General features: G+C 49.0%; 1 protein-coding gene across 2 annotated transcripts in view; it reads right to left on the bottom strand.

Annotated features, from left to right (window-relative positions):
* Nucleotides 1-9,650, bottom strand: part of LOC139233943 (growth factor receptor-bound protein 7-like) — a 228,609-nt gene extending 218,959 nt beyond the window's left edge. For both annotated transcript variants that reach the window (XM_070864627.1, XM_070864628.1), the window contains exons 1-2: nucleotides 9,567-9,650; nucleotides 1,981-2,074 (exon numbers count right to left, since the gene is read on the bottom strand). In XM_070864627.1, coding sequence (XP_070720728.1) covers nucleotides 1,981-2,074; nucleotides 9,567-9,575 — 103 coding nt within the window. In that variant the 5' untranslated portion in view covers nucleotides 9,576-9,650. The remainder of the gene's footprint in view (nucleotides 1-1,980; nucleotides 2,075-9,566) is intronic.
* Nucleotides 9,651-12,200: the final 2,550 nt, after the last annotated feature.

Below are 12,200 nucleotides of genomic sequence, written 5' to 3'. Positions count from 1 at the left end.
AGGGTTTATATATTGCATAACGGATACCTGGGAGTGAGTTACAGGCTGGAATCAAATCGAGGGGTCGGGGTGGTTTATATTTAGAATAACGGATACCCGGGAGTGAGTTACAGGCTGGAATCTAATCGAGTGGTTTGGGGCGTTTATAGATAGAATAACGGATACCTGGGAGTGAGTTACAGGCTGGAATCCAATCGAGGGATTCGGGGGCTTTATATATAAAATAACAGGTACACGGGGAGTGAGTTACAGGCTGGAATCTAATCGAGGGCTTCGGTGGGGTTTATATATAGAATAACAGGTACCCGGGAGTGAGTTACAGGCTGGAATCTAATTGAGGGGTTCGGGGGGTTTATATATAAAATAACAGATACCCGGGAATGAGTTACAGGCTGGAATCTAATCGAGTAGTTGAGGGGGGCTTTATATATAGAATAACAGATACGCGGGAATGAATTACAGGCTGGAATCTAATCGAGGGTTTCGGGGGTTTTATATATAAAATAACAGTTGCCTGGGAGTGGGTTACAGGCTGGAATCTAATCGAGGGGTTCGGGGGGGTTTATATATAGAATAACGATACCCGGGAGTGAGTTACAGGCTGGAATCTAATCAAGGTGTTCAGGGTGTTTATTTATAGAATAACGGATGCACGAGAGTGAGTTACAGGCTGGAATCTAATCGAGGGGTGCGGGGGGTTTATACATAGAATTACAGGAATCCGGGAGTGAGTTACATGCTGGGATCTAATGGAGTGGTTCGGGCGGTTTATATATAGAATAACGGATACCCGGGAGTGAGTTGCAGGCTGGAATCTAATCGAGGGGTTCGGGGGGTTTATATATACAATAACGGATACCCGGGAGTGAGCTAGAGGCTGGAATCTAATCGAGGGGTTCGGGGTTTTATATATAGAATAACAGGTACCCGGGAGTGAGCTACAGGCAGTAATCTAATCGAGGGGTTCGGGGGGGTTTATATAGAGAATAACAGGTACCGGGTGTGAGTTACAGGCTGGAATCTAATCGAGGGATTCGGGGGTTTATATATTGAATAACGGATACCCGGGAGTGAGTTACACACTGGAATCTAATCGAAGCGTTCGGGGTTTTATAAAAAGAATAACAGGTACCTGGGAGTGAGTTACAGGCTGGCATCTAATCGAGGGGTTCTGGGGGGTTTATATATGGAATAACAGATACCTGGGAATGAGTTACTGGCTGGAACCCAATTGAATGGTTTGGGATTTATATATGGAATAACAGATACCCGGGAGTGAATTACAGCCTGGAATCTAATCGAAGGGTTCGGGGTTTATATTTAGAATAAGAGGTACCCGGGAGTGACTTACAGGCTGGAATCTAATCGAGGGGATTGGGCGGGGGTGGTCGGATGGGCAGTACTGAGGGAGTGCCGTACTGTCAGAGGAGCAGTACTGAGGGAGCGCCGCACTGTTGGAGGGGCAGTACTGAGGGAGTGCCGCACTGTCGAAGGGGCAGTACTGAGGGAGCGCCGCACTGTTGGAGGGCCAGTACTGAGGGAGCGCTGCACTGTCAGAGGGGCAGTACTGAGGGAGTGCCACACTGTCGAAGGGGCAGTACAGAGCGAGCTGCTGTTTTGGAGGTGCTGTCTTTTGGATAAGACGTTAAACCATGGCCCTGTCTGCTCTCAGCTGGATGTAAGAAATCCCATGGCACTATTTTGAAGAAGAGCAGGGGAGTTCTCCCCGGTGTACTGGGACCAATATTTATCCCTCAATCAACATAACAAAAACAGATTATCTGATCATTATCACATTGCTGTTTGTGGGAGCTTGCTGTGCACAAATTGGCTGCCGCGTTTCCCACATTACAACAGTGATGACACTCCAAAAAGTACTTCATTGGCTGTAAAGCGCTTTGGGATGTCCGGTGGCCGTGAAAGGCGCTATATAAATGCAAGTCTTTGTTTATGTTATCGGTGCAGCTCTGGCTGTCCTACCTTGGTGTTTGGTTGAGGTGTCGCTGGACAATACCGGCAGCTGACCCCTGATCCAGTCTCGCAACCTGCAGATCGGCCTCCGCTCCACATTCTCCTGCAAACAAGAGAGATTAAGTTAAAGTGGTGGGAGAGCTTTCAGGTGTATTGAAACCTCCTTGAGAATATGTAACATCCCCACCGACATCTGGGAATCCCTGGCCCAAGACCGCTCAAAGTGGAGGAAAAGCATCCGGGAGGGCGCGGAACACCTCAAGTCTCATCGCCGAGAGCATGCAGAAACCAAGCATCAACAGCAGAAGGAGCGCACGGCAAACCAGTCCCACCCATCCCTCCCTCCAACCACCGTCTGCCCCACCTGTGACAGAGACTGTCGGTCCCGCATTGGACTCTTCAGTCACCTGAGAACTATTTCTAGTGTGGAAGCAAGTCATCCTCGACTCCGAGGGACGGCCTATGATGATGATTTTGGAACAATGACGGTAAATATAACGGGGAGCACATTATCGGGCTGTGGTCATGATGGCAAACAGCTGGAAAACACGAGCTTGTACTGGGGGTGAGTTTAAGAGTTTCCAGCAGGTCATTTGATGGTGTGGCCCAGGGATATTTCTCCGTGTCTTGATGCAATTGGTCTGAACTTTATTCTTGTTGAGAGCCCCAGATTGAAAGGCCAAGGCCCAAACAGAAAGTAGCGATGGCAAGCGTGGGTTTTACCAACCTGGAGATTGTAGGACAGAGATAAAACTGAGAGAGGTAAAGAGCTCCACATTTCCGAGATCCCGGGAAAGATTGAAAGGAGTCAGAGATGGGGTGCTGAGTGTGGAGGTAGCAGGAAGAGTGCAGATTCGGAGGGTTCAGAGGAGAAGTTATCAGTATCGATGAACAGATGGACCCAAGGAAGACAATATCCCAGTCAAACCAAGTGTGTCACTCCACAAATTCAGGGAACATTATCTGAGCCAAACATAATTCCACAGGAGTAGGAGATTATATTAAATATAAACAGAAAATGCTGGAAATACTCAGCAGGTCAAGCAGCATCTGTGGAGAGAGACAGAGATAACGTTTCAGGGCTGTGGGAGGGGATTGAATGGGTGGGTATTATAGGGGAGAGTGTATATGAGCTGTGGGAGGAAATTAATTGGACACTCTCCCACCTATTATTCTCACTGAGCAGAACAGACACATATGAGATGCTACTCCTGACTGATAAGAATATAAGAAATAGGAGCAGGAGTCAGCCATTAGGCCCCTCGAGCCTGCTCTGCCATTCAGTAAGATCATGGCTGATCTGATCCTGGTCTCAACTCCACTTCCCTTCCCGCTCCCCATAACCCTTGACTCCCTTATCGTTCAAAAATCTGTCTATCTCCACCTTAAATACATTCAATGACCCAGCCTCCACAGCTCTCTGGGGCAGAGAATTCCAAAGAGTCACGAACCTCTGAGAGAAGAAATTCCTCCTCATCTCTGTTTTAAATGGGTGACCCCCTTATTCTGAAACTATGCCCCCTAGTTCTAAATTCCCCCATGAGGGGAAACATCCTCTCTGCATTTACCCTGTCAAGCCCCGCTCAGAATCTTATACGTTTCAATAAGATCATCTCTGAGTCTTCTAAACTCCAATGAATATAGGCCCAACCTGCTCAACCTTTCTTCATATGACAATGCCTTCATCTCAGGTGGCACCCCACTAGTTACTGTTTGCCAACCTGAAAATAATCCATTTATCCCGACTCTTTGTTTTCTGTTAGTTAGCCAATCCTCTATCCATGCTAATATATTATCCCCAACCCCGTGAGCTTTTATCTTGTGCAGTAACCTTTTATGTGGCACCTTATCGAATGCCTTCTGGAAATCAAATCCACCACATCCACTGGTTCCCCTTTATCCACTCTGCTCGTTACATCCTCAAAGAATGCCAGCAAATTTGTCAAACATGATTTCCTTTTCATAAAACCATGCTGACTCTGTTTGACTGCATTATGATTTTCTAAATGTCCTGCTACTACTTCCTTAATAATGGACTCTGGCATTTTCCCAACAACAGATGTTAGGCTAACTGGTCTTCCAGTTGGATTTCCACAAATTACATTTCCTTCAGTGAGTAGCACAGGGTGCACAATGTTATATGAATGTTTGTCTATCCCTCGACTCTCAACCCAGCTCCCAATGCGTGCTGGCCTCCAGCATTTAACCATCCACATTATTTAACGCTAATTAGCGACATCAGTGGGCGAGGTCACGGGGCCGACTGGTGTGGGAAGGCAAGCTCCTGTCTGGTGCACTCGGGGCCATGGTTCCTAGATTGCAGAGTTTACCTGCACCTGGCATTGCTTCCTGGCCTGGGGTTGCTCGGAAAAATGCAAAAAATTTAAAAAAACATTCTCCTCTGCACCACATAGATCCTGCGTCTAGGAATATCAGTAGTTGGACGAGGAACTGAATGGCATTGCCAGTTGTGGAGTCCATCCAGTCTGAATTAGTGACTACAACTCGAGGTTTAAAGGGAGATTTAATAGGGGCGTTCAAAATGCTGATGGATTTTGATCGTGAATAAGGAGCACAGGAACAGGAGGAGACCCATTTAGCCCCTCGAGCCTGTTACACAGGAACAGGAGGAGGCCATTCAGCCTCTCGAGCCTGTTATACACGAACAGGAGGAGGCCATTCAGCTTCTCGAGCCTGTTACACAGGAACAGGGGAAGACCATTCAGCCCCTCGAGCCTGTTACACAGGAACAGGAGGAGGCCCATTCAGCCCCTCGAGCCTGTTACACAGGAACAGGAGGAGGCCCATTCAGCCCCTCGAGCCTGTTACACAGGAACAGGAGGAGGCCATTCAGCCCCTCGAGCCCGTTCCGCCATTCAATCAGATGGCCGATTTAGTAGGGGAAACTGTAAAAAAATTCAATAGCAACTTTCAAAGGTGAACTGGATAAATACTTGGAGTAAATGTTTGCAGAGCTGTGTGGCAGGAGAAGCAGAGTGGGACTAATCGGATCACTCTTTCGGAGAGCCGGCATGGGCACAATAGGCCGAATGGCCTCCTTCTGTGCCGTATAATCCTATGAATTCCAACCTAATCCCTGGATGTTCACACACCATTGCCTGCTCCCAAATTGAGCATCCTGTCAGTACGGTGCATGGGGTCACACTCCCTGTCAGTGCGGTACATGGGGCCACACACCCTGCCATTGCGGTGCATGGGGTCACATACCCCTGTCAGTGCGGTGCATGGGGCCACATACCCTGTCAGTGCGGTGCATGGGGTCACACACCCTGTCAGTGTGGTGCATGGGGCCACACACCCTGTCAGTGCTGTGCATGGGGTCACACACCCTGTCAGTGCGGTGCATGGGGTCATGCACCCTGTCAGTGCGGTGCATGGGGTCATGCACCCTGTCAGTGTTGTGCATGGGGTCACATACTCTGTCAGTGCGGTGCATGGGGTCATATACCCTGTCAGTGCGGTGCATGGGGTCACATACCCTGTCAGTGCGGTGCATGGGGGTGACACACCCTGTCAGTGCGGTGCATGGGGTGACATACCCTGTCAGTGCGGTGCATGGGGTGACATACCCTGTCAGTGCGGTGCATGGGGTCACACACCTTGTCAGTGCGGTGCATGGGGTCACATACCCTGTCAATGCGGTGCATGGGGTCACACACCTTGTCAGTGCGGTGCATGGGGTCACATACCCTGTCAGTGCGGTGCCTGGGGTCACACACCTTGTCAGTGCGGTGCATGGGGTCACATACCCTGTCAGTGCGGTGCATGGGGTCACATACCCTGTCAGTGCGGTGCATGGGGTCACATACCCTGTCAATGCGGTAAATGGGGGTGACACACCTTGTCAGTGCGGCGCATGGGGTCACATACCGTGTCAGTGTGGTGCATGGGGCCACATACCCTGTCAGTGCGGTGCATGGGGTCATGGGGGTCACATACCCTTTCAGTGCGGTGCATGGGGTCACACATCTTGTCAGTATGGTGCATGGGGTCACACACTCTGTCAGTGCGGTGCATGGGGTCACATACTCTGTCAGTGCAGTGCATGGGATCACATGCCCTGTCAGTGCGATGCATGGGGTCACATACCCTGTCAGTGCAGTGCATTGGGTCACATACCCTGTCAGTGCAGTGCATGGGATCACATACCCTGTCAGTGCGGTGCATGGGGTCACATACCCTGTCAATGCGGTGCATGGGGTCACACACCTTGTCAGTGCGGCGCATGGGGTCACATACCCTGTCAATGCGGTAAATGGGGGTGACACACCTTGTCAGTGCGGTGCATGGGGTCACATACCCTGTCAGTGCGGTGCATGGGGTCACATACCCTGTCAATGCGGTGCATGGGATCACACATCTTGTCAGTGCGGTGCATGGGGTCACATACCCTGTCAATGCGGTGCATGGGGTCACACACCTTGTCAGTGCGGTGCATGGGGTCAGGCGCCCTTTCAGTGCGGTGCATGGAGGCATGGGGGTCACATACCCTTTCAGTGCAGTGCATGGGGTCACACATCTTGTCAGTGTGGTGCATGGGGTCACACACTCTGTCAGTGCGGTGCATGGGGTCACATACCCTGTCAGTGCAGTGCATGGGATCACATACCCTGTCAATGCGGTGCATGGGGTCACACACCTTGTCAGTGCGGTGCATGGGGTCAGGCACCCTTTCAGTGCACTGCATGGGGTCACATACCCTGTCAATGCAGTGCATGGGGTCACACACCTTGTCAGTGTGGTGCATGGGGTCACACACCCTGTCAGTGCGGTGCATGTGGTCACATACCCTGTCAGTACAGTGCATGGGGGTGACACACCTTGTCAGTGTGGTGCATGGGGTCACATACCCTGTCAGTGCGGTGCATGGGGTCACACACCTGTCAGTGCAGTGCATGGGGTCACACACTTGGTCAGTGCGGTGCATGGGGGCTGGGTCACACACTCTTTCGCTGCACAGATCCACGTCACTCTGTCAGTACACTGCTCGGCCTGCTTCTCAATATTCTCTGCTTTACAGATTAGGACCTTGTGTGAGTGTGTAACTATAATTCACTGTCCAAAAGCCAAATTAGTCATCGCACATACGAAACATGTTGAAGAGTCAAAATCTCCATGGATATAAGTGCTTTTATCCAAAATAGTCACGGGTATTGAAGTTGCCTTAACTTTTGTAAAAAAATACTGTAATTAAGAAATTTCAAGTAGGTGCAATTCTTGCTCCCAGTGTGATCAGCCAAAAATGTTTAAATCAGTCCTGGATAATGGGATGACCATTTAAAGGCACAAGAGTGTGTAAGAACAGGAATATTTCATTGGGTCCAACAACCCAGTCCCTTATTAACTGATCTTAACCCACCCACCTCCTCCCATTATCCCCCAATCACACCTCCTCCCCATATCCCCCAACCCCATCTCCTCCCCATATCCCTCAAGCCCACCTACCCACCTTCTTACCATATCCCCCAACCCCACCGATCCACCTTCTCCCCTGATCCCTCAATCCTCTCCAGAAACATATTTAATTATCTGTTGATCATTGTTCATCCAGCTCAGTAACCATCCCAGGCAATTTATTCCACATCTCTCCCTGATAGCCCTGTGTATCTAATGAAAGGGTTTGTGTTAGCGGGCGACTAGGTACCTAACTGCAGATCATTGCAGCCACTCTTCAGACCCGATGAGCTGCATGATCCCACTGCGATTCTTTCAGTATCATGCTGTGGAGAGAGTTTAAGCGGAGAGTATTGCAAGCAGCACTGTGCCCAGGGCTGGGTCCTCTCACTGCGGGATGACGACATGCTGAGCTGCGCTCTCACTCGTAGGGAACAAATTCAACATCGCATCTGGTGTAAGCCACGGTTCAGTGGGCAGCACACTCGCCTCAGAGTCACAAGGTTATGGGTTCAAGTCCCACTCCAGAGACTTGAGCACAAAATATAGGCTGACACTCCCAGTGCAGAATTGAGGGAGTGCTGCACTGACGGAGGGGCAGTACTGAGGGAGTGCCGCAGTGTCGGAGGGGCAGTACTGAGGGAGTGCTGCACTGACGGAGGGGCAGTACTGAGGGAGTGCCGCAGTGTCGGAGGAGCAGTACTGAGGGAGTGCTGCACTGATGGAGGGGCAGTACTGAGGGAGTGCCGCAGTGTCAGAGGGGCAGTACTGAGGGAGCGCCACACTGTTGGAGAGGCAGTACTGAGGGAGTGCCGCAGTGTCGGAGGGGCAGTACTGAGGGAGCGCCGCAGTGTCGGAGCGGCAGTACTGAGGGAGTGCCGCACTGTCAGAGGTGCCATCTTTCAGATGAGACGTTAAACCGAGGCCCCTCTCAGGTGGACAAAAAAGATCCCAGCACACTATTTTGAAGAAGAGCAGGGGGAGTTATCCCCGGTGTCCTGGGGCCAATATTTATCCCTCAACCAACATAACAAAAACAGATTATTTGGTCATTATCACATTGCTGTTTATGGGAGCTTGCTGTGCGCAAATTGGCTGCTGTGTTTCCTACATTACAACAGTGACTATACTCCAAAATATACTTCATTGGCTGTAAAGCGCTGATGTCACCAAAGGCGCTATAGAAATGCAGTCTTTCTTTCTTTGTGGACCATGACTGCTCTTGTGCATTTGCAGTTTTAGGCTGGATGTGAACTCTCTGGCTCCATTTGAAGCTGCACTGTGTTGAGTTTGGAGCTGTTGACAATCCCAATGGCAAAGCAGTGCCCTGGAGAATGTACTGCCCCCAAAGCTAGGCCTGACTGACATTCCATTCGCATCTCTGGCAGTAGGAGGGGGAGTAAGAGCAGGTGAAGCTTCCAATACCTCCCCACCCCACTGCCTAGCTTTCTCCCATCCTTCCCTCAACCCACGTGCTGGGATCAATCCCATGGGCACTGCAATGCCCTCAGCGCCTCTTGATGCTTCGAGCCTTGATGGCCAAAGCTGCTGCTGGTTTCCCTCTGCCGACCCCAGGAGCTATGGAAGGTTGGCTGCACATCCGCACAGGTAGCCCAACCGGAGACGGGACCTGGCGCACTGTGGCTGAGTGCAGGTTAGCGGCGACACCTTGTGAGAATGAGGGAGAGCCCGGCGCAGTCTGTTCAATCTCTGACATATTCATTCAGGACATTTAAAAGCCGGTCAATTCATTTTGGGCATTTTGTGATTTTACTGAGGGCCTGGGAACAGGACTCAAGGTTGTCCCTTGTGGCCACAGCTAAGAGATTCTCCTCACTCAGAAATTCTCATCGTACAATCCCTTTAATGCTTCACAACTCAAACCACACGCCCCTTTAAGAATTGCGGCAACACGCTTTCTCTTGAGCCCCATCCAGAAATATTATCAGGTTTGAAGTTTTCCATTTTGTGCACAAAGTCCCATAAACCGAGCCAAGTTACGCATCAGGATTCCAGCTGTACATTGATTCTGTTAATATTTAATGCTCATTGCCAGCAGAATATTGTCTTGCTGGTTTGTTCAGTACTGAGGCAAACAGCTATCACCAACAGCCCATGAGCCCTGCTAATATTTTACAAGCCCAAGAATCACAGCATTTCAGAGAGTTGAATGTGAATACCTCGTACATCTGGAAGTTGCTGAAGTACCGTGTTCTCAGAGCCTGGTGTTTGTGCAGCTGAACTCTCTCACCTCACAAGCACGCCACTCGTTCTCTACTAGTAAACAGCACTTGGCAGCAACTCCATGTAAAGGGAGTGCTGTAACTTCACGGGTACAAGTCGCTGCCCTGTATAGACACCAGCAATTGCCTGAATCCTATCACCCGCCAACATAATGGCTCAGTGCGTTGGCCCAGAATCGCAGGCCATTCGCACGCCACTCTGCTTCACATTCTGATTTCATTTGGCAGCAGTTCGGATTAACAACATTTATCTCAGAGGGAGCTCACTGTCAGATCGCCACACGGAATGGGAAACCTGACTGTCCCACACAGCAAGGGACAAAATAAGCTTCATTGTCTGCATTCCAACACTTGAAAAATAGCACTAATCTGGTCCTGTAGCTCAGTGAGGGTCAGTGTGTGTGGGATTGTACCCCAGTGAGAGTCAGTGTGTGTGGAACTGTACCCCAGTGAGAGTCAGTGTGTGTGGAACTGTACCCCAGTGAGAGTCAGTGTGTGTGGAACTGTACCCCAGTGTGTGTCAGTGTGTGTGGGACTGTACCCCAGTGAGAGTCAGTGTGTCTGGAACTGTACCCCAGTGAGAGTCAGTGTGTGTGGGACCTGTACCCCAGTGAGAGTCAGTGTGTGTGGAACTGTACCCCAGTGAGAGTCAGTGTGTGTGGGACTGTACCCCAGTGAGAGACAGAACACAAGAACAGAAGAAATAGGAGCAGGAGTAGGCAATTTGGCCCCTCGAGCCTGCTCCGCCATTCAATAAGATCATGGCTGATCTGATCATGGACTCAGCTCCACTTCCCTGCCCGCTCCCCATAACCCTTTATTTCCTCATCGCTCAAAAATCTGTCTATCTCTGTCTTAAATATATTCAATGACCCAGCCTCCACAGCTCTCTGGGGCAAATCATTCCATAGATTTACAACCCTCAGAGAGAAGAAATTCCTCCTCATCTCAGTTTTAAATGGGTGGCCCCTTATTCTGAGACTATGTCCCCTAGTTTTAGTTTCCCCTATGAGTGGAAATATCTTCTCTGCATCCACCTTGTCGAACCCCCTCATTATCTTATGTTTCGATAAGATCACCTCTCATTCTTCTGAACTCCAATGTGTATAGGCCCAACTTACTCAACCTAACTTCATAAGTCAACTCCCTCATCTCTGGAATCAACCTAGTGAACCTTCTCTGAACTGCCTCCAATGCAAGTATATCCTTCCTTAAATACGGAGACCAAAACTGTATGCAGTACTCCAGGTGTGGCCTCACCTATACCCTGTACAGTTGTAGCAGGACTTCTCTGCTTTTATACTCTATCCCCCTTGCAATAAAGGCCAATATTCCATTTGCCTTCCTGATTACTTGCTGTACCTGCATACTAACTTTTTGTGTTTCATGCACAAGGATCCCCAGGTCCCTCTGTACTGCAGCACTTTGCAATTTTTCTCCATTTAAATTATAATATGCTTTTCTATTTTTCTGCCAAAGTGGATAACCTCACATTTTCCCACATTATACTCCATCTGCCAATTTTTTGCCCACTCACTTAGCCTGTCTATATCCCTTTGCAGATTTTTTGCGCCCTCCGCACAATTAGCTTTCTCACCCATCTTTGTATCATCAGCAAACTTGGCTACATTACACTTGGTTCCTTCATCCAAGTCATTAATATAGATTGTAAATAGTTGAGGCCCCAGCACCGATCCCTGCGGCACCCCACTAGTTATTGTTTGCCAACCGGAAAATGACCCATTTATCCCGACTCTCTGTTTTCTGTTAGTTAGCCAATCCTCTATCCATGCTAATATATTACCCCCAACCCTGAGAACTTTTATCTTGTGCAGTAACCTTTTATGTGGGACCTTATCGAATGCCTTCTGGAAATCCAAATACACCACATCCACTGGTTCCTCTTATCCATCCTGCTCATTACATCCTCAAAGAACTCCAGCAAATTTGTCAAACATGATTTCCCTTTCCTAAAACCATGCTGACTCTGCTTGATTGAATTATGCTTTTCCAAATGTCCTGCTACTGCTTCCTTAATAATGGACTCTGGCATTTTCCCAACGACAGATGTTAGCCTAACTGGTCTGTAGTTTCCTGATTTCTGTCTCACTCCTTTTTTAAATAGGGGCATTACATTTGCAATTTTCCAATCCGCTGGGACCGCCCCAGAATCCAGGGAATTTTGGTAGATTACAACCAATGCATCCACTATCTCTGCAGCCACTTCTTTTAAGACCCTAGGATGCAAGCCATCAGGTCCAGGGGACTTGTCCACCTTTAGTCCCATTATTTTACCGAGTGCTACTTCTTTAGTGATAGTGATTGTATTAAGTTCCTCCCTCCTTATAGCCCCTTTGATTATCCACTATTGGAATGTTTTTAGTGTCTTCGATACAAAATATTTGTTCAACGTCACTGCCGTTTCCCTGTTCCCCATTATTAATTCCCCAATCTCATTCTCTAGGGGACCAACATTTACTTTAGCCACTCTTTTCCTTTTTATGTACCTGTAGAAACTCTTACTATCTGTTTTTATATTTTGTGCTAGTTTACTTTCATAATCTATCTTCC

The sequence above is a fragment of the Pristiophorus japonicus genome, chromosome 21 (genome assembly GCF_044704955.1).
Source record: "Pristiophorus japonicus isolate sPriJap1 chromosome 21, sPriJap1.hap1, whole genome shotgun sequence".
NCBI classification, from domain to species: Eukaryota; Metazoa; Chordata; class Chondrichthyes; family Pristiophoridae; genus Pristiophorus; species Pristiophorus japonicus.
Note: the sequence above shows the minus strand (reverse complement) of the source record. Positions and strands in the feature narration are given on the sequence as shown.